Here is a 25,431-nt window from a genome sequence, read left to right as displayed (position 1 = left end):
AATTTACAATCAAGATGCAGTAGAAATAAACAAACCAAGACACGTTAAATGCTACTAGGAGCACTTCCGAATCATAATTTACAACGTATAAATTTTGGAAATCATGATTTGAGATTTACAATTTATATACAAAATTGTAAATTATGATTCGGGAGGGCACCTATAGTAGCATTTAACGTGTCTTGGTTTGTTTATTTCTACTGCATCTTGATTGTAAATTTACGCCCGGTTTCAATTATCAACTTAAAGTGAACATAACTAACGTTCAGGTTGACAATTTAAAGGTACCAACTTAAAATTTAAAGTCCACTTTTGAAACCGAGCGTTTGTATAGGGGCCGATTGGCTAAATTTCTATGAAAAATAAATGAATGTTTCTACAACCTTTATGTAACTTGGTTTAAGAGGGGGGCCGATCGCCCCCTCCCCTGGATCCGCCACTGTTCTTTCAAAGCTTTCTCTCTGTATTTGAAGTTTGAAGTATAATAACTGGGACATGGCAACACTAGCAAAATATTTCGTTCTGTGGTCATCATTTGTAGCTAACTTCTCTGGACAATGTCCTTCTGACGTATGTGGTTGGCGGTTGGTTATCTTTATGCCTTTATCTCATTGTGTAATCTGCATTTCTCTTTTTATTTTGTGTTTCATTTGTGTTTTGTTTTTGTTGTTGGTTTTTGTTATTGTTGTTAGAGTGACACCGACACCTGACGAGTGACGACTTTTTAGATTAGTGAAAATGTTTTTCTAAGTTTTACGTTTTAACAATTTGAAAGTTTTAAAATTAGTCTTAAAATAGTGTTAAATTGTTGATACTAAGTACTAAATATAGAACATTGCAATACATTCCCAACCAAGCAGAAGCAGGTAATTAAAAAAATTCTGTGAATCACATAGCATAGACATACGCCAGCTTTGCTTTGCTAAAAATGCTTAAGCGTAAAATTTCAATTGCGGAAAATACTGAAGAGACTAATAAGCAAATTAAAGTGGAAAATAATAACGAAGGCAATATAGTAACATCTCAATATTTTCAAAATATACCAAAAGTTGAAGAAACCATAGCAGACCAATTGCTACAATTACAAAGGGAGTTAAACAACTCCCTAAATGGTTTGAATTTAAAAACTGGACCTGTGGAATATGTTTATAATCCACTGCTTTATGCTTTTGATCCATATGAAAAGTATATTAGAAAATACTGCACTTCTACAAAGGAACTTTTATTCATAGGAATGAACCCAGGTCCGTTTGGGATGTGCCAAACAGGCATACCATTTGGAGATCCAATATGTGTTAGACAATTTTTACAAATCGAAGGAATTGTAAATAAACCTGAAGTTGAATGTCCAAGTAGGATCATAACAGGATTTGGCTCTTCTCGTAGAGAAATAAGTGGGAAGAGATTGTGGGAATTTTTTGAAAACCTTTGTGGTTCGCCTGAAAAGTTTTTTGAGAATGCATTACTCTTGAATTTTTGCCCCATTGCTTTAATGAAATCAAATGGAAGCAATGTGACACCTGCTGATATTAAAGATATTAAGGTATATTTCATTTATTATAAAAATTTAGATTAGTCTCCCACAACGTTTAGATTTGTTTTGACAGTTACTTACCAACGGTACTTTTCAAGTCCTCCAACAATCCTTTAGAGTACCTACAAATCTTATTGTGTATAAAATCGTGTTACGAAATGGTTTGACTGACTTTGAATTATTAAATATCGGCTGATAACAACTAATAAATGATATTTAACAGAACATTTTCAAATTAGATCCACTATATTGAAGTTCACATTCAGATGGCAGTGTTACAGAGACACACTTGTGCTTTCTGTATGACAGAAATAACTACAATGTTGTCAAAGTTTTTAATCATACGTTATGGGCCGGCTCCTATAAAACAATTATAATTTGGAAAATATTTATGAATGTAAAATGGAAAAATTCTACTCTTTTGTGAATTTTTGTTTAGTTTGGGCCTGCTTATTTTAATAAAGTAGCAAAATTTACAATGACAGTAGAATCAGCAACACTGTCATCCTATATCCACACACTGCCATCTGAATGTGACTTCCACTATAATACTTGGGATATAAGACATACAGGGTGATCAACTTCTGTGACAAAGTCCAATATATCTGTTATTATAAAATATATGAAAAAAAGTTGTTAATAAAAGTTATAGACACCTTTAATGTACACATTTTAAAATTAGTGAGAAATATACAGGGTCCTCCATAACACGGTGCCAAACCAAAGTTATGTTTTTTTAAATGGAACACCCTATATTTTATTCAAAATCTGGTTTCTCTACATTTTTCTGATTAAAAAGATATAACACTTGTCTAGGGTTATACTGAGTGTTTCAAAGTTATGAGCACTTTTATCAAAAAATCATGCTGATTTGATCGCCCTGTATGATTCTAACAGTATAATATAAACTTATTTTTTTACTGCTGTTGACTGTCAATATTAAAGTAGTTTTGCAAAAACGTACAATTTTTTTATCACTACACAAATTGTATACAGGGTAAGTCAAAATGCAAATAAAAGATTTTCTTCATATTTTTAAATGGAACAACCTGTATTTTATATTACCATCGAAAAGTTCTTTCATTATACTTGCGTATCTTTTAAATATTCCCTATACCTAAAGTTATTAGTTTTCGAGATATTTTAGTTTTATTGTTGATAACTCATAGATACGTTTATTACAATAAATTAATTACCCTTAATATTAGAAACCTCCAATCAATTTGTTAATGATAATTAAAATCAGACTGCATTTCATTTTTTCTCCAAGTTTATGGTAAATTCTATACAATAACGACAATTTTATATTTACTAACAAAATGATATTAATTTTACGCGAAGAAATGGGAACTATAAATTGCTGCAAGTTCTTGTTTAAGGTGGCTTTGAAATAATTGACACAAGAACTGTCAGATGTAAGATTTTAATTATCTGTACGTTTTTATTTTTGTTACTGATTATAATTGTTTGTCATATTGTTATAATTGGTACCTAACAATGAATTTTAGTCGTGAAGAAATGACAGACATGATATGGATTTTAGGAGAGTGTTTCAAAAACTCATTAGTTGCCACAAGAATTTATAAGGAACGGTGTCCATAGCGTCAACAACCAAATAAGAGAGCATTTGACAACTTATTAGACATGTTTAATCGTACTGGTTCTGTTTATGAAGCAAAGGAAAAAACAAAACTCATTATTACGCATGAAAATGAATTAAAGGTTTTACTGCCTGTTACAGAAAATCCTCATACAAGTATTCAAAATATTATAAGAGAGCAAGATATAAGTTATGGATGTATCCAAAACATACTCAAGAAAAACAACATGCACCCATATCATATACAATTACATCAGGAACTTGTTGGGGATGATTTCGAACGAAGAGTACAATTTTGTCAATGGTCACAACAACAAATAGTTATACAGAGAGATTTTTTTGAGTTGGTTCTTTTTTTTTGGAGACGAGGCAACATTCCACAAAAATGGTAGTGTAAACAGACACAATTTTCATTATTATTCCACAACCAATCCATACTGTGCTCAGACACATAGTCAAACGAGATGGTCCTTAAATGTTTGGGGTGGAATCATAGGCAATTACGTTATAGGTCCTTTTTTCTTTGAGGTATCAGTAAATGGTGAGGTTTATTTAAATTTTGTAGTGAATCATTTACCTATTTTACTTGAAAATGTACCATTAAACATCCGCCAACATATGTGGTACCTTCACGACAGAGCCCCTGCTCACCACAACATACTTGTCAGCGGTGAACTCAATGAACTATTTCCTGAAAGATGGATAGGAAGAGATGGGCCAGTTCGCTGGCCACCCAGATCACCAGAATTAAACGAAATTGACTTCTTTTTTTTTGGGTTATATTAAATACGTAGTGTATAGGACACATCCAACAATAGTTGACGATATGAAAATAAGGATTCAAAATGCCTTTCAAAGTGTCGCACAACAAATGCTTACAAACATCAGTAGGTCTTTCAAACGCGTCTCCAGGCTTATGTAGACATTATGGGAGGTCATTTTGAACACCTTTTATAACATAAGAAGTACGTTGAACATTTTTTTTATTTAATTTAGTTTTTTTAATAAATTTTAATAAATTACAGTATTGTTATTAATAACTAAGTAATACATGTTGTTATCGACAATAAAACTAAAATATCTCGAAAACTAATAACTTTAGGTATAGGGAATATTTAAAAGATATGTAAGTATAGTGATAGAACTTTTCGATAATAATATAAAATACAGGGTGATCCATTTAAAATTATGAAGAAAATCTTGTATTTACATTTTGACTTACCCTGTATACAATTTGTGTAGTTATAAAAAAATTGTACATTGTTGCAAAACTACTTTAATATTGGTAGTCAAAATCATTAAAAAAATAAGTTTATATTACACTGTTAGAAACATACAGGGCGATCAAATCAGTATGATTTTTTAATAAAAGTGCTCGTAACTTTGAAACACTCAGTATAACCCTAGACAACTGTTATATCTCTAGAATCAGAAAAATGTAGAGAAACCAGATTTTGAATAAAATACAGGGTGTTCCATTTAAAAAAACATAACTTTGGTTAGGCACTGTGTTATGGAGGGCCCTGTATATTTCTCACTAATTTTAAAATGTGTACATTGAAGGTGTCTATAACTTTTATTAACAACGTTTTTTCATATATTGTATAATAACAGATATATTGGACTTTGTCACAGAAGTTGATCACCCTGTATAAGGGTACTTACCAGAATTTGGTGGTATTCAAAATTACCATGGGGAGACTAAAGGTTAAATTATTATCTTTTGCACCTTCAACATATTTAATAGTCCAGCAGACGGGTGAGGCCTGTCGGGCTTCACCCACATGAAAGCACAACTTTCATGTGGGTGAAACAAGTTATACTCCTTTAGGCACAAGGGTGAATTTTTACATTCCCTGGCGCATGCGCACACCAACAGTATGTTGTTAGTTGCTAAAAATCATCCAATTTATGTATGTGTCAGCGCAACTAAGGTTTGAAAATAACATATTAGTGTTTTTAGTAAATATATTTATTATAATTTTTGTGTCTTTGGATTTGTGTTCCTTGGGAGTAAGATAATAAGTATTTTAAACATTTTTATATTTAATACCTTACTTGATCTATCTGTCACCGTCGTTTGTAATTACGTCCCAGAAGCCATAAAAACAAAACCCTGATGGATTATTGGTAGAGCATTCGACTACATAATGCGAAGGTCCCAGGTTCAAATCCTGACACAGACGATTGTTATCCTTTTTTTTTTAATTGTTGGTGTTGTTTTAATAAAAAATTTTTGAAAGTGGTAATATCAAAATTAGTTTATTAATTATATAAAATATTTCGTTGAAATCATATAATAGAAGTATAATTTCTTACGTGCGTACAAAGTACACACACATTCTTTTTTTTTTTTTTCATTAACAAGTTTTTCTATTACAATTTTGCATTTCTATTTTGTCTATATGTATATGAAAAACTTTCCATTTTGGATAGCAACAAGGGGCCAGGTCCAGATGGTTTTCCACCTTCTTTTCTTAAACACTTTAGCTTTTTACTTTCTAGACTCTTTTTCACATTTTTAAGCTGTCATTAAAGACAGGGATGTTCCCAGCCTCCTGGAAAACAAACTTTATTACCCCAATACTAAAATCTTGAAATAATTCTCAAGTGAACAACTACCAGCCTATTAGTATTCTAAGTTGTATTCCCAAAGTTTTTGAAAGCCTTGTCTGCTACTATTTGTCAGCAAGTTTAAAAGGCTGTTTTATTGACCAGCAATATGGATTTCTCTCTAGCCGTTCCACTGAACTTAATTTATTGATATTTACCGACTTCCTTAGGGAACTTTTTTGAAGATGGCTTCTAGGTTCATGCTGTACCTACACAGACTTTACAAAGGCATTTGATTGGGTAAATCACAGGATTTTAATCAATAAGTTGAGAAGTCTAGATATCAAAGGCATTCCAGGGTGAACTTTTAGAATGGTTGTTATCCTACCTAACTGAAAGAATACAAATAGTATGTGTTCAGGGTTTTCAATCATTTGAGATTACGGTACTTTTCAGAGTACCAGAAGGGTCAGACCTGGGACCCCTTCTATTCAATATCTATGTTAATGATATTGCCTCCTGTTTCCTCTTTGCTTTTTCTCTAATGTTTGCTGATGATTTAAAATTATATTTGAAAGTTGAGAATGATGGTGATTATCAACAACACCACACGTGATGGACAGCCGAGAAATGAGAGGCTCTGAGATCTCCCTCAGCCTTCTTTGCCCAATTCGTTGGTTTGCAAAATTCTATAACGCACGAAGCTTTTACCAGAAAATTGGTTCCAATAATGTTTTGTTTTTAATATTATTTAATTATTTTATTAAGCAAAATCTTTGCTTGTTTTTAGCAGATGTCGCTACAACGCCCACACCATCATGTTATTTCGTTGTGAATCGATACTGGCAGCCCGAATTTTAGTGTGATCAGAGATAATCAAATATGCACTGTTTGATGATAACCCAATTAGTCCATGTGGTAAGACCGCTCCCGTCTGAAAAAAATTTCTGATTCGGTTTCTTTGTGGATTCCTATTCAAAAATGTCACCTTTAAACAAATCTGAACGGTGCCGGGCGGAATTTTTGGGCAGAAATTGCTTAAACAATTTTTTTAAACAAATACCAAAGATCATGTCTTTTGCTTTGGAACATATATTTTTAGATTTTTTGGGTCAATCTAAACAAGAAAGATATCTTGTAATTTTTCTCAGAAATTGATAGTTTTGGAGTTACAGGCGATTTAAAATCTGAAAAATGCGAAAATACGCATTTTCGAGGCTTAAAAACTCATATTTAAATTAGTATTTTTGAGGTTGCCTGATACTTAGATTGAAGACTGAACATTCAGCTTCAAGATTCTGAAGAGTGATCGCGTCTAACTTTAATTTATACCGTTGTTTTTTAATTGTTAAATATGCGTGTTTTTCCGATTTTTTTGCCGGTGCGGCGCGCTCCATTTCAAAAATCTCCTATTTTCATCCAAAAATTATTTTTTCTAGATTCTTTGGGACATTCTAAATAAAATAAGTTTCTTGGCATTTTTCTCAAAAGTTAATAGTTTTTAAGTTATAAGCGATTGAAAATCCGAAAAATGACAAAATAACGCATTTTCGGATTTTAAATCGCTTATAACTTTAAAACTACATGTTAACTTTTGAAAAAAATGTCAAGAAACTTATTTTATTTAGAATGTCCCAAAGAATGTAGAAAAAATATTTTTCGGAGGAAAATAGGAGATTTTTGAAACGGAGCGCGCCACACCGGCAAAAAATCGGATAAACACGCATATTTAACAATTAAAAAACAAAGGTATAAATTAAAGTTAGGCGCGATCACTCTTCAGAATCTGGAAGCTGAATATTTAGTCTTCAATTTAAGTATCTGGCAACCTCAAAAATACTAATTTGAATATGAGTTTTTAAGACTCGAAAATGCGTATTTTCGCATTTTTCAGATTTTAAATCACCTATATCTCGAAAACTATCAATTTTTGAGAAAATTTACAAGATACCTTTCAAAATCATAGACAAAACTCAAAAATATAACATATTATGTTCCGGAGCAAAAAAAGTGATCTTTTGTATTTGTTTAAAAAAATTGTTTAAACAATTTCTGCCCAAAAATTCCGCCCGGCACCCTTCAGATTTGTTTAAAGGGGAAATTTTTGAATAGGAATCCACAAAGAAACCGAATCAGAAATTTTTCCAGACGGGAGCGGTCTCACCACATAGACTAAATAAGGTTTGAAACCGGTTATGCTGGGGCCACAGTAACGTCTAATGCCATTAATTAATGCATTATTTGCATTACAGAGTTGGCAAATAATGCGATGAGTAACGGCATTAGATGTTACTGTGGCCCCAGCATTAGGGTGCTTTTGATGCTTTCTGAACAGGCTAAAATATAAGACAGCTCTTGTTTCGTTTTACAATGAATTGATTATTTATTTATAAAGCTTTCTCTGTTTTAGGTCCGTAAAAGTTTAGAAGCAGCTTGCAACAATTGGTACCTTGAAGTCATCAAACTGATTAAACCAAAATTTATAGTAGCTGTAGGAGGTTATATAGACAAAAAAACAAAGGAACTGTTTAAAGCAAATAATATTGATGATATACAAATTCTTTGTATGCCACACCCAAGTCCAAGGTCTGTGGGAAATCAAAATTGGCATGAGAAGGCACAAAAATTTATAGATGATAATAATTTGATAGGATATTTCCAAGCCTAGAAGATATTTTGTTGTATTCATTTTAAAACCTAAACATTGACTATTTGTTTAATTTTATTGTACACATTTAAAAATTTCTTGGAAGTGTTTATCAATATTGAATATTATATTGTAAACAACAGATTTTTGTAGGGTCATTTTAAAAATCTTCCAAGAATTTTTTGCTTGACAATCACATTTTAAATTTTTTGTTTGTTTTATCTGATGGTTTATCGTTAAGTTTTATTTTGTTATATATTTTTAAGATTAAGACAGAAAATACTCAAAACAATTCTTACACGTCTGTCTTTTATAAATGCTAAAATGTCACAGAATGAAATATTGTCTGAAAAAGAGTGTCTTTTCATGGACAAAGCATTCTTTTTTGCCAAGGAAGCTCTCTCGGTCCAAGAAGTTCCAGTAGGTTGTGTTTTTGTATACAATGACAAAATCATAGCTTTAGGACGTAATACCGTTAATGAAACTCGCAACGCTACCAGACATGCCGAAATTAACTGTATAGAAGACATTGTTGAATACTCCAAGACAAACAATTTAGATTATAATCAAGTTTTTCAAGAAACTTCGGTGTATGTCACTGTCGAACCATGCATTATGTGTGCTGCAGCTCTCTATGATCTGAAAATTAAACAGATCATTTTTGGATGTAAAAATGATAGGTTCGGAGGCCAGACTGTATTCGATGTAGCTGGGGTAATGACACCTGTGACTGAAGTTAAAGGGGGTTATAGGTCCGAGGAGGCCATGGATCTTTTGAAGGAGTTTTATAAAGGTGTAAACCCAAATGCGCCCCCCAGCAAAGTTAAAACAAAAAAGGAAACGAGTTTAGCTACAAATTTATAGAAAAAGTATTTTGTTTTGTGCAATATTTTATTAGTACATACTACTTTAAATATTTTTATATTATTTTAATACTTTTATATTATTCCGTGTAAGGCAAATTGTTATAAAAATTTATATTTGTAATATTTATTTTTGTAATAAAATGCGAGTTTCTTAAACATTTGTCGACCTTGTATCTACGACTTAGTATCTTTTTGCAAACAAATACATATTTATAAAGACAACAAAACCAAAGAAAACATTTTAGGCATTTGCCTAAAACACAACTGTGCCAGTGCTGCTATTATGTGAATTGAGTAGCTTAACCACAGAGAACAGTTGGTCCCAACCCCAGATAAAGGAGGAGGATTTGCAGGTGAGGCCAATCACCTTTGGCCTGGGGAATAGTCCGATATTCCTCTACCAGGGCCATAACTGTAACAAATTTTCTGGAGGCCTAAGAAGACGGCGAATAACTATTTTCAATTCATCCCATTAATGCTCAATAGGATTGAGATCTGAGCTGAATGCGGGTCATTATAATTGTATCAACCCAACCTCTAAGATATTTATGTTTATGAGTCGATCAGTGTTTTTATTTACACAAAATTGTGCAGCTCTTACAAGAAAAGAGATATTCGGATAATTTCAAAAACAAAATATTAGTGATGCCTTTGGGATATTACGAAAGGACTATGAAACAAAATCAGCTCTTCATTTTTTCCACAGAATTTTTTAAAGTTAGGAGAAAATACAATTAGGGCAGTCAATGAGGGTATTTGGCTCCGAATTCCATCCTACTATATCGATTTACTTGATATTTTCACTGTAAGTAGCGAATAGCTCAAGAAATAAAGTCTACCCTATGCCGATGTGCGTTTTTATCTAGGGGGTGGTTCCCACCCCTTCTCGGGGGTGAAAATGTTTTTGATTAAAATAGCCACGGAATAGGCTAGAGCAGTGGTTCTTAACCTTTTCAAAGCTGGGGAACACTTGACAAATTTTGAAAAAGTCGCGGAACACCATTGTGTTATTTTATAGGAAACACTAAATAAGGGGTGCAAATGTAAATAAAACACGTTCTTTAACTGCAAAAACATAAGAATAAAAACATATTCTAAAATAGAAATTAACAAAAAATATGTAGATTAGTAAATACATTTTATTTTATTATATAGATGTATGGGCATAACTAACATAATAACATAAAAATTACACAAATTTAGTGCGACACTTGAGCCTGATGACTTTTGCAAATTTTAACAATGTCCGGTCTAATATGCGATAGCGCTACCCTCATTTCTTCATCAATATTTCCAAGTCTTTCACGTTTCTTTGTTTTTATGTTTGTGAAGGTTGAAAAACCTAATTCACACAAGTATGAAGTTGCAAACTGTAGTAATACCTTTAATGCTCTTGTAGAAAGAATTGTGTGTTTAGCTTGCACAGAAATCCAAAATTCTTCAAGTGACATTTCAGAAAACTTTAGTTTCAGCAGGGTGCGATCCGTTGACAAGCCTACTAACTCTTCTTCCTCTTGTAATGATAGCTGGTATTTCGACATATTAGTCGAGATAAAAGGATTTCTAATCCAATCGTAATTATCTGTACAGTGGAACCCCGATAAGTCGGCCCCCGATAACCCGGAAGTCCGGCTAACCCGGACCGATTTTTATCAGACAAACATTTCAACAATAAAAATGTATGTAATATAATATTTGAGAGATAATGGATATTTGTGTAATTTGAACTACATACATATACGATAGTAAAAATGACTCATGGCACACGACGTTCATTGTCGTGTTATCAGAAACAACAGGCACCTGTAGTATCTTTTATTTATTTCAAACTGTCTTAGCACTGTTTAAAAAAGACTAAAAGACTATTAAAATATTCTTTTTTAAACAATGGTCTTAGTCTTCACTGTTATTAAATAACATACCATCGTTGCGATTGAGACCGTATTGTGTGTAGTAACAGTCGTATTGTTCGCTTCCGTTCTGTAATCGTTCGTAAATCTATTCAGATTTTGTGGTTGCGTGTTTTTTATCTACGTAATGGCAACAAAACGTAAAAATGTTGTAGTGACAATGGAAAAGGAACTAGAAGCATTAGGTAGAATTGATAAAGGCGAATCTTTAAAAACAATTGCAGCATCATATTATGGTGTCGGTACATCTACAGTATCGGATTGGAAGAAAAATAGAACTAAAATCGAAGAATTTTGTTTCAAAATGATAACAAAAGACAGTTTGGACAATCGGTGCAAAGTTAATAAAGCTAAAAATGAGACTCCCGACGACGCTTTGTATGTGTGGTTTTGTGCGGAACGCGAACGTGGTTTACCAGTGTCTGGACCAATTATTCAAGATTCAGCACTCAAGCTGAATAAAATGTTGCCTGATTGTGAACCAAATTTCACTGCGAGTCAAGGTTGGCTGGATAGATGGAAAAAGCGTCATGGAATACGCCAACTATCTGTAAGTATACCGTATATTTTATTAATTTTTACCATTTTCTCCGGCTAACCCGGATCGGCCGCGGTCCCGATTAATCCGAGTTAACGAGGTTCCACTGTATTTAGCAAGGAAAGTAGTGATCAATTTTTTCTTCTAATAGCGTCAAATGTTCAATGATAACGGATTTCATCTCTTCAGTACCTATTTGCGCTAATACTAGGAAACATATCCAATGTACTTTTTTCTAATATGCGATTTTTCCAAAGAGATATTTTCTTTTGAAACCCTGATAATTTGTCAGTACAAGACAAAATATTTTCAGATTTTCCTTGGACACTCGTGTTAATATTATTGAAGTATTTCAAAATGTCAGTAAAATATCCTAATTTGGCAAGCCAAATATTATTTTCTAAATATATTGCAAATTTATCTGTTGCTGCACCTTCTCCTTGAAAAAATGCTAACAATTCGCATTTAAGCTCTAAAACTCGATTCAAGACTTTTCCTCTGCTTAACCACCTAACTTCAATATGCAAAAGCAAAACTTCGTGTTGTGTTTCCATTGCAGAACAAAGCTGTTTAAAAAGGCGTGTTTTTAATGGCCTTGATTTTATGTAATTGACCATTCCCACTACTTGATCTAACACAGGTTTTAAAGCATTTGGCAACGTTTTGCATACTAGTGATTCTCTGTGCAAGAAACAATGCGTAATTATTATGTTTGGGTTTCTCGTTTTCGCAAGTGTAGCAAATCCCTTAATAGAGCCTAACATTGATGGTGCCCCATCTGTACAATTACCCGTGCACATATTCATTCTTCCACGAATTTTTCATTCTTCCCGATCTCTTGGAAGCGAAACAATTTCACGTCGGTCTGCGAGATTAATGTATATCTTTTGCAGAACACTTGCAACACATTCGCGGAACACCGGTTAAGAATCACTGGGCTAGAGAACCTAATTCTAAGCAAAAAGTGTTCTATAATTTTTTTTTGAAAACTCGATACTTTTTGAGTTATTCACGATTGAAAATTGCCCATTTTCATTGAAAAATGACACCTTTTCGGACGGATTTTGGCGAATACCTTAAAAACAATGCATCTAACCAAAAAAATTACCTATATTTTTGTATATAAAATATTTTTGTAGCTTATAAAAAACAGAAGAGATTCGTTCTTTCATAGATCTTCTAGTTATAATACAAAAACAAATATGGTAGGTGAAAGAGTTTGTTTTTTTGGTGCATGCTCAAATCTGTGTATTCAACTTGAAATAACATAGAAACGGTCAATTTTAGGTCTATACTGATACCAATAACTTTTGTAGTTCTTGAAAAGACCTTTAAAATGAGCAATAGTAAATGTCGATTACATTCAAACTAAGTGAGATATGCTGCAAAAAAATTGATGACTAATGTATTTTAAAAAGAAATGAGAAGTATATTTAACCCCGCATCCATCGGAATTATTTAAATACATCGTTTTCCTTCTACAAAACTTTTTACTATAGTATTATTTCTATGTTCCAAAAGTTGTACTGGTTTAAAATGAATGGTTTTAAAAAAAATAAGATCAAATTAGAGAGCACATTTTTAAATTTTTTTAAAAATCTTCCTTTTTCTCCATGTTACTCGAAAATGATAAGAGTACCACACAAAAATAAAGGGTTTTTTAGATAAAAATTTCGTTTTTATATTTCATTTCTGTACCTCTTGTCATTTTCAAGATACACGGAGGAAAAGGAAGATTTTTTAAGAAAATTTAAAAATGCGCCCTATAATTTAATCTTATTTTTTCAAAAACCATTCATTTCAAATCTATCCAACTTTTTCAACATATAATTAACACTATAATAAAAGGTATTGTAGAAGTAAAACGATGCTTTTACATTCTGGTGTATGAGGGTTAAAATTACTTCTCATTTTTTCTTAAAATACGTTAGTTATCAATTTTGTTTGCAAGTTTGAACATAATCGACCTTTAATATTGCTCATTTTAAAGGTCTTTTCAAGCACTACAAGAGATATTGGGAGCATTATACACCTAAAATCGACCGTTTCTCTGTTATTTCAAGTTGAATACACCAATTTGAACATGTACCAAAAAAACAAACTCTTTTCACCTACCATACATCTTTTTGTGTTATAACTAGAAGATTTATGAAGGTAAGTGTCTCTTTGTTTTTTTATAACCTACAAAAATGTTTTATACAGTTTTTTTAGTTAGATGCATAGTTTTTAAAGTATTCGCAAAAAACCGTTCGAAAAGTTGTTAGGTTTCAATCAAAATGGCCAATTTTCAACCACGAATAACTCAAAAAGTATCGAGTTTAAAAAAAAATTATAGAACCGTTTTTGCTTAGAATTAGATTCTCTAGCGAATTCCGTAGTTATTTTAACCAAAAATTTTTCCACCCTTGAGAAGGGGTGGAAACCACCCCCAAGATAAAAGCACACATCGGCATAGGGTAGACTTTAAATTAGGAGATATGTGGAGGCTATTCCCAAAATTTCATTAAAATCCATGCAGTAGGATAGAATTCGGAGGTAATATCCTATTCTTGCTCCCATTGACTGGCGTAAATGCTCCCATTTAGCCCCGTATATGCCATATAAGCAAAATATTTTTTTACTGAAATATAACAAACGATACCAATAAATGTAACTACAAACTGATGCATGAATCTTGAAAATCGTAGTTCAAATTGAAACGGTTCAAAAGAACGCAATTATTTTGCCTTATGCAGAAACCAAAAATTGTAAATTTATCGTAACATATTTTTGTCTCGCCCTGTAGACATAAAAATATAGCTTCATATGCCAAGCGAATGTAAGGAATTTATTTAAAAGTGAGAATTTGAAGTTTATCTGTCTTGTTACAGAAAGACGTGATTGTATTTTACGGTCATATATATTCGATTCCCTGTGTTCCGTTTGTGATGTATGTACAAAAAATAGGTACAATGTAGCTAATGACCGTTTTGGCTCCAGTTTTCCTGGTAGCTAGATACAAATACGTGCTCATATCAATGTCAGAAAGCGCGGGTGTTAATTGAGGACTCAGAAAAACCTTTTTTTCAAAATGTTAGAGCTAAGTAAGGATCGCTGACATGGCTAAATGACCCTATTGGTCAAAGAGTATAATTCCCTACCGAAGAGGTTGGATTTAGAATGTGTTTCGATTTTCCTATTGGTTAATAAATAAGTGTAGGAGGCTTAGATATTTCTTTATTGGTCAAAAAAGAGAATTAGGTGATTGAAAGGAGAGGGAACAGAGCTTGGGACAGAAAGTCAAAGTTCTGAGGAAGGACAATTAAGTTTCAGCGGACATGCAGTGAACAAGTCCAATGTTTGTGGTCTGTGCCAAGTTAGGCTCAAATGGAATCTTGAAAGATTCTGTAGTGCAAGTCGCAAGTGCGATGTGTTTGTTGTAGATACCATGCCGGTATATGTTTTTTGTGTTGTAGTTCCGTTCAAATAAATGGAATAGTGTTATAGTACCTAGTGGCGTTTAGTATGCCTTTTGCAAGGAGAAATTAACTCAATCTTCGCGGGGCGTAGCTCCTGATTTTTTTTTTAACTAATAACCAATAGTCTAAACAAATTTGTTTTATCATCAAGTTGATGAAAAATGTCACTAATAATCAAAATAAGCAGTTACCTTTTTTTAATATAAAACAAGACTATGGAATTTCATCTTTCGTATAAAAAAGAACAAGTTGTGTAATAGTACTTTAGATCCGAAATTGTAAAGTGTAAGTGAAGTTCGCCGTACCGCCTTACCAGAGCTCCAGCGAGCTATACCAGTCCAGCAGCCCACAGAACATTCACCGCAGGTCATCAGGTATATGTACAAACTGTTTATTTCTTTTTTCGAACTTTTGAAAACGCGAAAGACTTAGTATGTTTTTCCTTTTTTTTTTACCAGTTCAGTTTTATTTCTTTTTAACAATTTTTCTATATTAATAAACTATTATTGTGTTTCAAACTTATATGTCTTTTAATTCTTTTTGCACCATCTATCTCTGATCCTTATTGTAATAGAAAATACAAACCACCTCAGACATCAATGGTAAGTACCGTTTTCTATTCAAAGGAATACCATTTTGATTATTTTGTTTTGTAATGTAATTTTTGTGTAAGCATATGGCAACAGATTTTGATTTATTAATGGCGCCCAATTATTATTAATTTTTTTTCTTTATAACAAATATTATTTTAAAAACTCGCTCCCTAAATTCTCTGAGACTGTAGCTACCGAGGTATTACAAAAAGTTATGCAGCACGAATTTTGCCAGGCCTATGATCTAACATTAATGTCTAACATTAAAGTATATTTTTATAATTAGTTAATTTGTCGTGCTACAAAACAATAAAGTTATAAATTGTCAAACTTAATCAAAAATTTTTAGTGGCGGAATTTTGTGCCGATGCGTGTAGTTAATATGTTGGTAATCTATGAGAAAGAATAAAAACAAATTAAAACTATTAATATTTAATCAAACTTACAACAACCGACATATCTTATGCAAATACATATCTAAAAAAAATTATAAAAAAAAAAACAAACTTAATTTATAACACAAATAAATATGAGCTTAAATGCCTACACAGTTTTCAAACTCATTTATAAAAGAGTTTTCATAATTTTTATCAACTTTATCAAACATAATAATTTTCAGATGTAGTGAATTAAAATTATTGTAAATATTATACATGTGCAAAATCAAGACTTCATTCAGTTTTCACCCGAGACTGATCACTGATCAGATATATAATTTATTCTTACAGGTTTTCAATAGCAGAAGAGAAGAAAAATGACTGGGAAGAAGCTCTAATAAGAAAAGGATTCTTTGCTACACACAACAGTGGGGCAGGTAAGTTTTAAACACTTTAGACCAGATGATTTTAAAGAAAATTATGCAGGCTTAGATTGAAACGTAACGTTGTACTATCCATCTTTGAACGATTTGTCCCAAGTATTTTCCAACCAAAGAAAATAAACCCAGAAGAGTATTGGACAAAAATGCTTCGTTTTAAGTACCAGACAAATGCCTAAAGTTGAATCTGTTCAGAGTCGGTATTTACCAAGTAGGTACTTCAACATATTCCACTGTTGTGGAAAATAAAGAAAGATCCAGTTCAAGTTGATAAAGTCCTAAACTTTATTATTTCATGAAAAAAGTCATAAATAAAGTTAATATAATCGAGATCTTTCAAAATTTTCTTATATTCAATCAAGTCTAATTTTCAAATGTCTTGCCCCCTTATTTTTCTGCCGAAAAATAGCTCCCTCTAGCCGGCTTCAATTGTCTTAATAAGATCATAGGGAGTTCGACCTCTAGGTTATTTAATATCTGGGTAAATTCTTTGGCCTCTCTAAAGTGTTTCCATTTTTTTCTACGTCATCTAACCAATAATACACTGTAACCGAATTGAGAGATAAAATGCAAGATTTAACAGTTAATCATTTGCATAGGCGCCCATACCCATGGGCAGGGGTGGGGCGTGCCTACCCCTAGCTTTTCGGGTGCTTTTAAACTATATATTGTCATCCAAAGTATACAAATTGTAATGTGCAAGACCTTCATGACTGACCCCCGCTAAAAATTTTTATATGGGTGCCCATGGTCATTTAATATTCCAACAGCCAGTTTCATAGCATACAGACTGGGTATTTTCTTATCGTTGGTATGCGCCTTTAATGAGAGCAGAAAGAGGCATGTATTTATATATACATTTAAAACGGGTTAAAATATATGGGTGGGGAGAACTAGGGTCACTAGAGGAAGGGCCACCACAACATTTCGTTTTGTAGGTACCTCTTGGCCAGAACAGCGTTGCCAAAGATAGAAATGAATAAAAGAAAATATCAAAGTAGAAAAATAATATATTGTGATGTGATTTTTCGTATTGTGGTGCAAATGTTCGATTTCCAATAAACAAAACGAAAAAAAAAGGAACTAATTTATCCATGTCACCCCTTAGAAGGCAATGGCAAACAACCGAGCTGTACATTTGTCTGGTGCAACTTTTCTAACTTGTACTTTATTTTGGAATAGATTTCAAAGTTTGGTCCTCTATATCTGTGTATGCGTAGCACAGACATATGTAGAGGAGCAACCTAGACCCAAAACTTGTAAGTACATTGATTTTTCTCTGAAACTTCCATATTATAAATTCATTAGTCAAAAGTTGATAAAAATGTACAATTTCCAAACTTAAAACTAAGGTGACTTTAAAATGAGACCATTTGCGGAGAAAGTTAATAAATTACCCAATTTAATGTTGGTGTTCGGATCTCCTTCGCAAAATATATTTAATTATATCGAAGCGACACAAAAACAATTGCCAAGAATATTTTGAGATACTGTATAGTTGATATTGTTACGAATTTCGAGTCCGGCCCTGACCCGCCTAGCAGTCAACAAGGAGCCAGATCATCGTCTCGTAGCTTCACCAATAGGGCTTTTCGTCGATTGTCATTTGTTTCGAGCTTCAGTCATATGTTGTATAATCTGTGTATAATATTAATATACACGAATTATACATGTAACAGAAGCTCGAAACAAAAAATGACTGTGAATGAAAAGCCCTATATAGCGGAATTTTCGAAATGGCTGACACAAATCATATAAATACACGCTTTACGTTGAGACATACAGTGATGATTCACCTAATAACCGGAAAAATAGCGCAAAAGATGGAAAACATAATACATTGCGGAACAAAAAGAGATTAAACTAGTGGAGGTGGAAATGATCGTTACAAACTTATAGTTTCCCACCTTTTGACGTCTGTGACAGGAGTATTTTATAAAATTCTACTGTCACAGTGACAGTTGTCATACTCCTCTGATACGTCTAAAGGTGGGAAAGGGAAACTATGTAATGTAATGTTAATTTATACGTTTATAGCAATAATTTCCATCTCCACTAGTTTCATCTCTTTTTGTTTCGCAATGTATTATGTTTTCCATCTTTTGTGCTATTTTGCCGGTTATTAGCACGCTCATCACTGTATTCAGTTGTTGTTGTACGCGATCGGGTTAAATAATAGATTGAACTTTGTAATATTGAAATAAATTGTAATATTTTAGTTAGTGGAATTAATGTACAGTAGACTTCCTCTATAACGAGAACTGAAATGCCGGATTAATTACCTCGTTACAAGCGGATCTCGTTATATCAGACAATAATAATACTGAAACGAGTTGATGCCTCTTATGTAGTTTATTAAGTGTCGATGGTCGACCTGAATAAGGGGAGACTTCGCCATAGTAAATGTCCTACAATATTCAATATCGGTCCCTAGATAAACAAGAAGTTTATTTATTGCAGGCGGCGAGTTTATTACAGCACTTGCCTCGACACAACACAGATGTTGGGAATTTTTATATACAGACAGTTGGGGTGTTTATCTATAGCCATTATACAGCCCTAAAAACAGGTAAAAAACATATTCTTCGGTTTCGTTTTTCCTCGTTATAAAGGGTTACAGTTCAATAGGAATTTCATGGGACACCTAATGTACCTCGTTATAAGCGAAACCTCGTAATAGAGAGAGTTCACTGTATTAGATATTGTATACCTACGTGAATAGATAAATACGTATAAGTATTAGATAATTTAAGTTTGTAATTAAAGAATATAAATTCAGTGCTTCTATTTATTTAAATGTAAGTTAATAAAAATAATACTAAAATCAACCGTATAACAATTAGTGTCTAAAAATAAAAAAATAATTTCGTAATACAATATCTTACGAGTAGCAAAATACAAATTGTACAGCCAATTCTATTATTCAAAAAAGGAAATAAATAACAGCCAGCAAACTACAGAGGTATCACCTTGTTAAATACTGCCCTAAAATTTACTACTAAAATTTTACAAGAACTAATTAATCAGAGGATAAGTTTAGCAGATGAACAACAGGGTTTTCGTACTGGAAGATCTTGTAACGATGCAGTATTCGTCATAAAGCAAATTACTAAGAAATTATTAGAGTATATTAGATCAGTATTTCTACTTATGTCAAAGATGTAATCCATCTTCTGTATAATAGAGAAGTTTCCCTAGATATCATAAAAACTATTAGTCCTGTCGCCAGGGGGGGTACAACGGCCTCCTTAATTCAGATGGACTTACCCAAGTTTTTTTTATATATTTTGACCCGTAGAATACGAATTTTTTGGGTAACAGTTGATCCGGATGTCGATAAGATTGTTATAGACAAAGAACTTGAGGAATTACATAACAGCGATTTCTCGCAAAACAAAACATCTTTTTGTATTTTTTGGGTCATTTTAAGCAAAAAATATTCCTACAAGTTTTTTCGTAGAATGCATAGTTTTCGAGATAACCGCGGTTGAACTTTCAAAAAATCGAAAAATTGTAATTTTTGAACCCGAATAACTTTTGATTAAAAAATAAAGTAGCAATTCTGCTTACCGCATTTGAAAGTTTAAGTCAAATTATATCGGTTTTGATTATTTGCATTGCTAAATATTAATTTTTTTATTGTTAAACTAATCTATAAACACATAGTGTTTCCCGTGCCTAATACATGCGTTTTAACGCATGCTACGTAGAAATTGCCTCGCTTGCACTCGTATCTACTCTACCTACTCGTTCGATTTTAAATGAGAAATCATTGAAAACATCACTCACATACTAGGTGTTTATAGCTTTGTTTAACAATAAAATAATAAATTTCTAGCAATGCAAATAATCAAAACCGATATAATTTGACTTAAACTTTCAAATGCGGTAAGCAGAATTGCTACTTTATTTTTTAATAAAAAGTTATTCGGGTTAAAAAATTACAATTTTTCGATTTTTTGAAAGTTCAACCGCGGTTATCTCGAAAACTATGCATTCTACGAAAAAACTTGTAGGAATATTTTTTGCTTAAAATGACCCAAAAAATACAAAAAGATGTTTTGTTTTGCGAGAAATCGCTGTTATGTAATTCCTCAAGTTCTTTGTCTATAATAATCTTATCGACATCCGGATCAACTGTTACCCAAAAAATTCGTATTCTGCGGGTCAAAATATATAAAAAAAAACTTGGGTAAGTCCATCTGAATTAAGGAGGCCGTTGTACCCCCCCCTGGCGACAGGACTATATTGAAAACATCTACCAAAAGAACAACATGGAAGTCAGAGTAGATGGACAACTTACAGAATCTATAGACATAGGCAGCGGAATAAGACAGGGAGACCCATTGAGCCATATGCTCTTCAATTTAATCATGGATGAAATCATCAAAAGCGTCAACAAAGGAAAAGGATACAGAATGGAAAACATACATATATACATAATCGATGATCCTTTTATACCGGAAGGTGTCGAGATGTCTTCTTTACTCGTTATTCTCTGCGAACTTACGCCACTTTTTTCGGTCCCTAGCTAATTCCTTGGCTTCCTGCCACGATTTTCCTCTATTCTGCAATATTTCCATCACACTTGTATTCCACGTTTTCCTTGGTCGGCCTCTCCTGTTTTCCCTATCGGCCTCGCTTCCCATATCATTTTAACCTTTCTGCCGTCGTTCATTCTAAATAAGTGCCCAGTCCATTTTAATTTCTTTTCATGAATTTTCTCCTTTAATGTTTTTACTTTTAATTCTCTTCTAATATCTTCATTGTTTGTCGTTCAATACCCAATTCTCTGCTCCATATTATGTAGTAATAGGTACGTAAATTGTTTCAAATATTATCATTTTGGTTTTCCTTGTTCCTTTTTATTTCAGAAGTTTTTATACAGGGAATGATATGTTCTTGTGGCTGCTTTTATCCTCTTTCCAATTTCATCTTCTTGTGTCCCCTTCTTATTTAAAATTATTCCAAGGTATTTAAATGTATCTACCTGTTCTATTTTGTTGCCTTGGATTTCAATATTTAGGTTAACGTCCCCCCTGGATATTGCCATCACTTTTGTTTTTTCCATATTAATTATTAGATTGTACTTTTTTAATTCTGCGTCGCAGATTCTTATGTTCTCCTCCAGAGCTCTTTCAGTTCTTGCCACAATAACAATATCATCTGCAAATACACAGGCTTCGATTTTTATTTGTTGTATGTTTCTGTATCCTATGGTATATTTTTTTGTTTTTGGCCAGCACTTTTTAATTACTTCGTCTATTACACAGATAAACGTGGGGGCTCAATACCCCTCCTTGTCTGACTCCGTCGTTATTCGTAAATTTGCTGGAAATAAGATTGCCTGTTCTTACCTGATTTATGGTATTGCAATACAAACTCTGGATCAGTTCCATATCCACTTACTTATTTGTCAAGCTTTGCCATATTCCCTCTCTGCTCACCATGTGTCAATTATCAAAAGCGTCAACAAAGGAAAAGGATACAGAATGGAAAACAAAGAAGTAAAAATACTGTTACGCAGACAACCTAATAGGTATTGATAGCCCAAGATGAAGATAGTCCAGAAAACCAAAACAATAGTAATCCGTAAAGAACCATCATATTAAGTAAAATAGAAATTTATGGTATCAGATTGAACAAGTAATGGAAATAAAATACCTTGAAATTACACTGTCCAGCTACGGAGACCTGGACAAAGAAGTGAGAAATCAATTGCAAAAAGCAAATTTAGGTACTAGCAGGATGCCCTAATAACACTATTATGGCAAAAACGTCAAATTAACACTGAGATAAAAGTAAAGAATTTATAGTATAGCCAGTGTAAGACCAATAATGACATGCATCAGAAACAAGATCCGGTACAAACACAACACAAAGACTACTGGAAACGGCAAAGATGAGAGTACTGAGAAGAATTACAGGAAATACGCTAAAAGGTCGAAAGAAGAGTGAAGACATTAGAGAAGACAATGTAACGTACAGTGTATAAACGAATGGACACTAAATAGAAAAAAAAAGAATGGAATAACCACGTGTGGTCAAAATAGCAAGAGATAAATCACCAACCGGTAGAAGAATATCGGCCGACCACGCAAAAGATGGAGTGACAACCTTCCATAGAGGTATCATTCCGCCAATGAACAAGCAGAATTTCTTATAAAGAGGAATAAGCAGTATTTAACTGAAATAATTGACAACTGGAATTTCACCAAAATACACTGTTACTTATGGCTAATATTTTGACTCAAAATAAAAATGTAAAAGCATTATAGAATTGTTATCAATTTTACTGTTAACCCCCCCTCTGTGGCTCAATGGTAAGAGCGCCTACCTTTGGATCGAAAGGTCCGAATGGTCGTGAGTTCGAATCTCACCAGGGTCAGAAATTTTTCGTTTATTATAAATTAATAAATGAAAATCTTTCTGTCCTTGTGGGATCGGTACTCACCGGAGGGACCGCAGACGTTCGGATACAATTAGCGTCTCTTTCCAAAGACAATGACGTCGACTTTGCAAAGTACAAGACACTTCCTCAACGTACACACTACACATGACACTAGGTAGGTACCTAACTGCAAAAATTCACCGTACATACCATGCCAATGGCCATTAGTTGTCGAGGCATTAGCTAAATAAAAAAAAATTTTACTGTTTTTAATCTATCAATTTACTTGTTTAGGTAACAAATGAAGAACCGAAAACCATTGAAACCCGATTGATCTGACAACGTCGCGTAACCAAAGTTTTCGATCGGTTTGACTTTGGCGGTGTCAGATATTGCTGTCGACTTGTACTTTTGTTATCTTTGAAAGTATCTCAACCTAAAATAATATACTTAGTTCATTTTCACATAAATACGAAACAATAATAAAGCTTCATGGCAATTGCCTTTGTTCGCTATCTTGCCACACATGTATTAAGCAATTCTAGGTGTACAACTAGAAAGCAATGGATTTTACAAACTGGTAATAAAAAATTTCAGGTCTTCCACATATAACTAAAAATTCATCAACAAGTTTTTAAATTTTAAAAATCAGTCTTAAGAAGAAATACGATTCGAATATTTATAACACCTAAGTACTTAATTCGATAAAATATTTTTGGTCCATTTTTCTAAAAATCAATATGAAAAAATAAAATAAATGTTATAGTAATACTTGATTTCTTACTATAATCAGAGAAAGAAATAGTTTGTCAGTGATTCATTTCTAAGTTCCTGGATCATTACGAAATTTTAGGAGAAAGAGGAGTAATTTCAGTGGCGACTAAAATTATACTATAATTTTACGTGTATAATTCTATAATTTTATAATTATACTATTATTTTAGTAAGCAATAACATTTCATGTAACAATTTCCTGTCATCTATTTCGTTCTTTGAGTATAATATATTAACTTTTTTAAATTATTTTTTAACAATTGCACTGAGAACTTGGTGATAGACAAATCATAAGAAAGGGAACATCCATAAACTACGTTGTAAAATGTTTGGACTTTTTATTACCCTCCCCCCTTCCGTCGTAAAGCGTCGTTTACATGTGACCCCCCCTCATACCGACGTCGCAATTGCAACTCATGACCCCCCTTTTTAGTTTTTTTTTTAATTTCATATTATTTCTGGATTTTTTAAAGTTAGCTATCAAAGTTTATTTACGAATTTATCCAAATCAGTATTACTATGTAGCTCATTAATATCCGCGTACTTTTTTCTCTCAATTCACTGTACAACTAATTAGCTTTATTGGGACAAAAGACAATACTTTATAGGAGTTTCTATGCTTTCTCAACTGCATCATATAAATCTTGATACTTATTTTGTTTTGATTTCAATACTATTTCTTTTATTAAGTATAAATACAATGTACTAAGTAACTAAATAAAATAGAATATTTTATTTCTATTCATTCTTGTAGAATTGTTTCACACAGAGTATTCAGTAAATAAATGAACAGTTTAATATTGCTTCCAGAGGTTGTTCTGTACAGAAGCGTTTGTTTAAATACATAGAACAATGTTTTATTGTTTGTTATTCTGTACAAAACTGCTGGCAATATTATTAAGGCTGTGAGTGATAAAAACGAAATGAAAAGTATGCGATAAAAGTAATATACCTACCTACTAATTCTTTTTAATTCTAAAATAGGGTATATTTTTTATATTCGTGAACATCAAACGACGTCGGATGTGCACTCATGGCCCCCTCCCCCCTGTCGTAATAAGCAAAGACCCCCTCCCCCTTTTCAACGACGTAGTTTATGAATGTTCCCAAACGTTTGTTCTTTTGTATAGATAGATATTTTTATTTATTTATCATAATAGATAATACACAAAACAAAAACATTGCACTCCACACCTGTACAAATTACATAAGAATTGTCAAGGCAAGGAGCGCTGTATAATTATCATAAAGTATTACAAAAATTAAAAACATGAGACTAAACAAATAAAGAAATAAGCATTGACAAATTAAATTAATCAAAAACATTCAATATATAAACAAAAAAAAAAAGAGAAAATAAAATAAAAATAAAAACACTGGAAGTACAACAAACATTGCCAATTGGTTTCTAGGTCTTAGTTTTAATATAATGGATTAATAATCTCTTAAAGATAGTTGCATTATGGCTATTTTTAATGTGATAAGGTATATTATTGAACTGTACAATTCCTTTATGAAACAAGCTTTTCATTGAACTGGACTTGTTGGTTGTTCTAACATAAAAATTTATTGAATTTGCAGCTCTAGTGCTATGCTCATGAACATTTGCTATCGGGACCAACTGACTGTTCAAATACTCAGGCAATAAATGGTTTACCATCTTAAATAAGAATGTCATAGATTGGACATACATAAAATGTTCAACTTTTAACCAATTTAAATTTTTCAGCATATCTTGAATTCGAGTATA

General features: G+C 32.5%; 2 protein-coding genes across 3 annotated transcripts; both read left to right on the top strand.

Annotated features, from left to right (window-relative positions):
- The first annotated feature begins 553 nt into the window (after positions 1 to 553).
- Positions 554 to 9,356, top strand: LOC114326871 (tRNA-specific adenosine deaminase 2). 2 transcript variants are annotated; one of them, XM_028275324.2, is made up of 2 exons: positions 554 to 1,543; positions 8,098 to 8,823. In XM_028275324.2, the coding sequence occupies exons 1-2, from the start codon at positions 929 to 931 to the stop codon at positions 8,353 to 8,355; spliced, it is 873 nt and encodes a 290-aa protein (XP_028131125.1). In that variant the 5' UTR covers positions 554 to 928; the 3' UTR covers positions 8,356 to 8,823. The 2 variants fall into 2 exon arrangements, with proteins under 2 accessions (XP_028131125.1, XP_028131126.1); XM_028275325.2 differs by having other exon boundaries at positions 561 to 866; positions 8,098 to 9,356.
- Positions 9,357 to 11,162: 1,806 nt separating this feature from the next.
- LOC126883370 (jerky protein-like) lies at positions 11,163 to 11,761 on the top strand. The gene has a single exon (XM_050648852.1). The coding sequence runs from the start codon at positions 11,238 to 11,240 to the stop codon at positions 11,706 to 11,708; it is 471 nt and encodes a 156-aa protein (XP_050504809.1). The 5' UTR covers positions 11,163 to 11,237; the 3' UTR covers positions 11,709 to 11,761.
- Positions 11,762 to 25,431: the final 13,670 nt, after the last annotated feature.

Source organism: Diabrotica virgifera, chromosome 4 (genome assembly GCF_917563875.1).
Source record: "Diabrotica virgifera virgifera chromosome 4, PGI_DIABVI_V3a".
NCBI classification, from domain to species: Eukaryota; Metazoa; Arthropoda; class Insecta; order Coleoptera; family Chrysomelidae; genus Diabrotica; species Diabrotica virgifera.
The sequence above is the reverse complement of the archived record's forward strand: the minus strand, read 5'-3'. Positions and strand labels throughout refer to the sequence as shown.

Coding starts and splice junctions, on each gene's coding strand:
- LOC126883370 (XM_050648852.1), top strand. CDS start 11,238: ATGGCAACAAAACGTAAAAATGTTGTAGTGACAATGGAAAAGGAACTA.
- LOC114326871 (XM_028275324.2), top strand. CDS start 929: ATGCTTAAGCGTAAAATTTCAATTGCGGAAAATACTGAAGAGACTAAT. Junction 1,544..8,097: donor CTGATATTAAAGATATTAAG/GTATATTTCATT, acceptor TCTCTGTTTTAG/GTCCGTAAAAGTTTAGAAGC.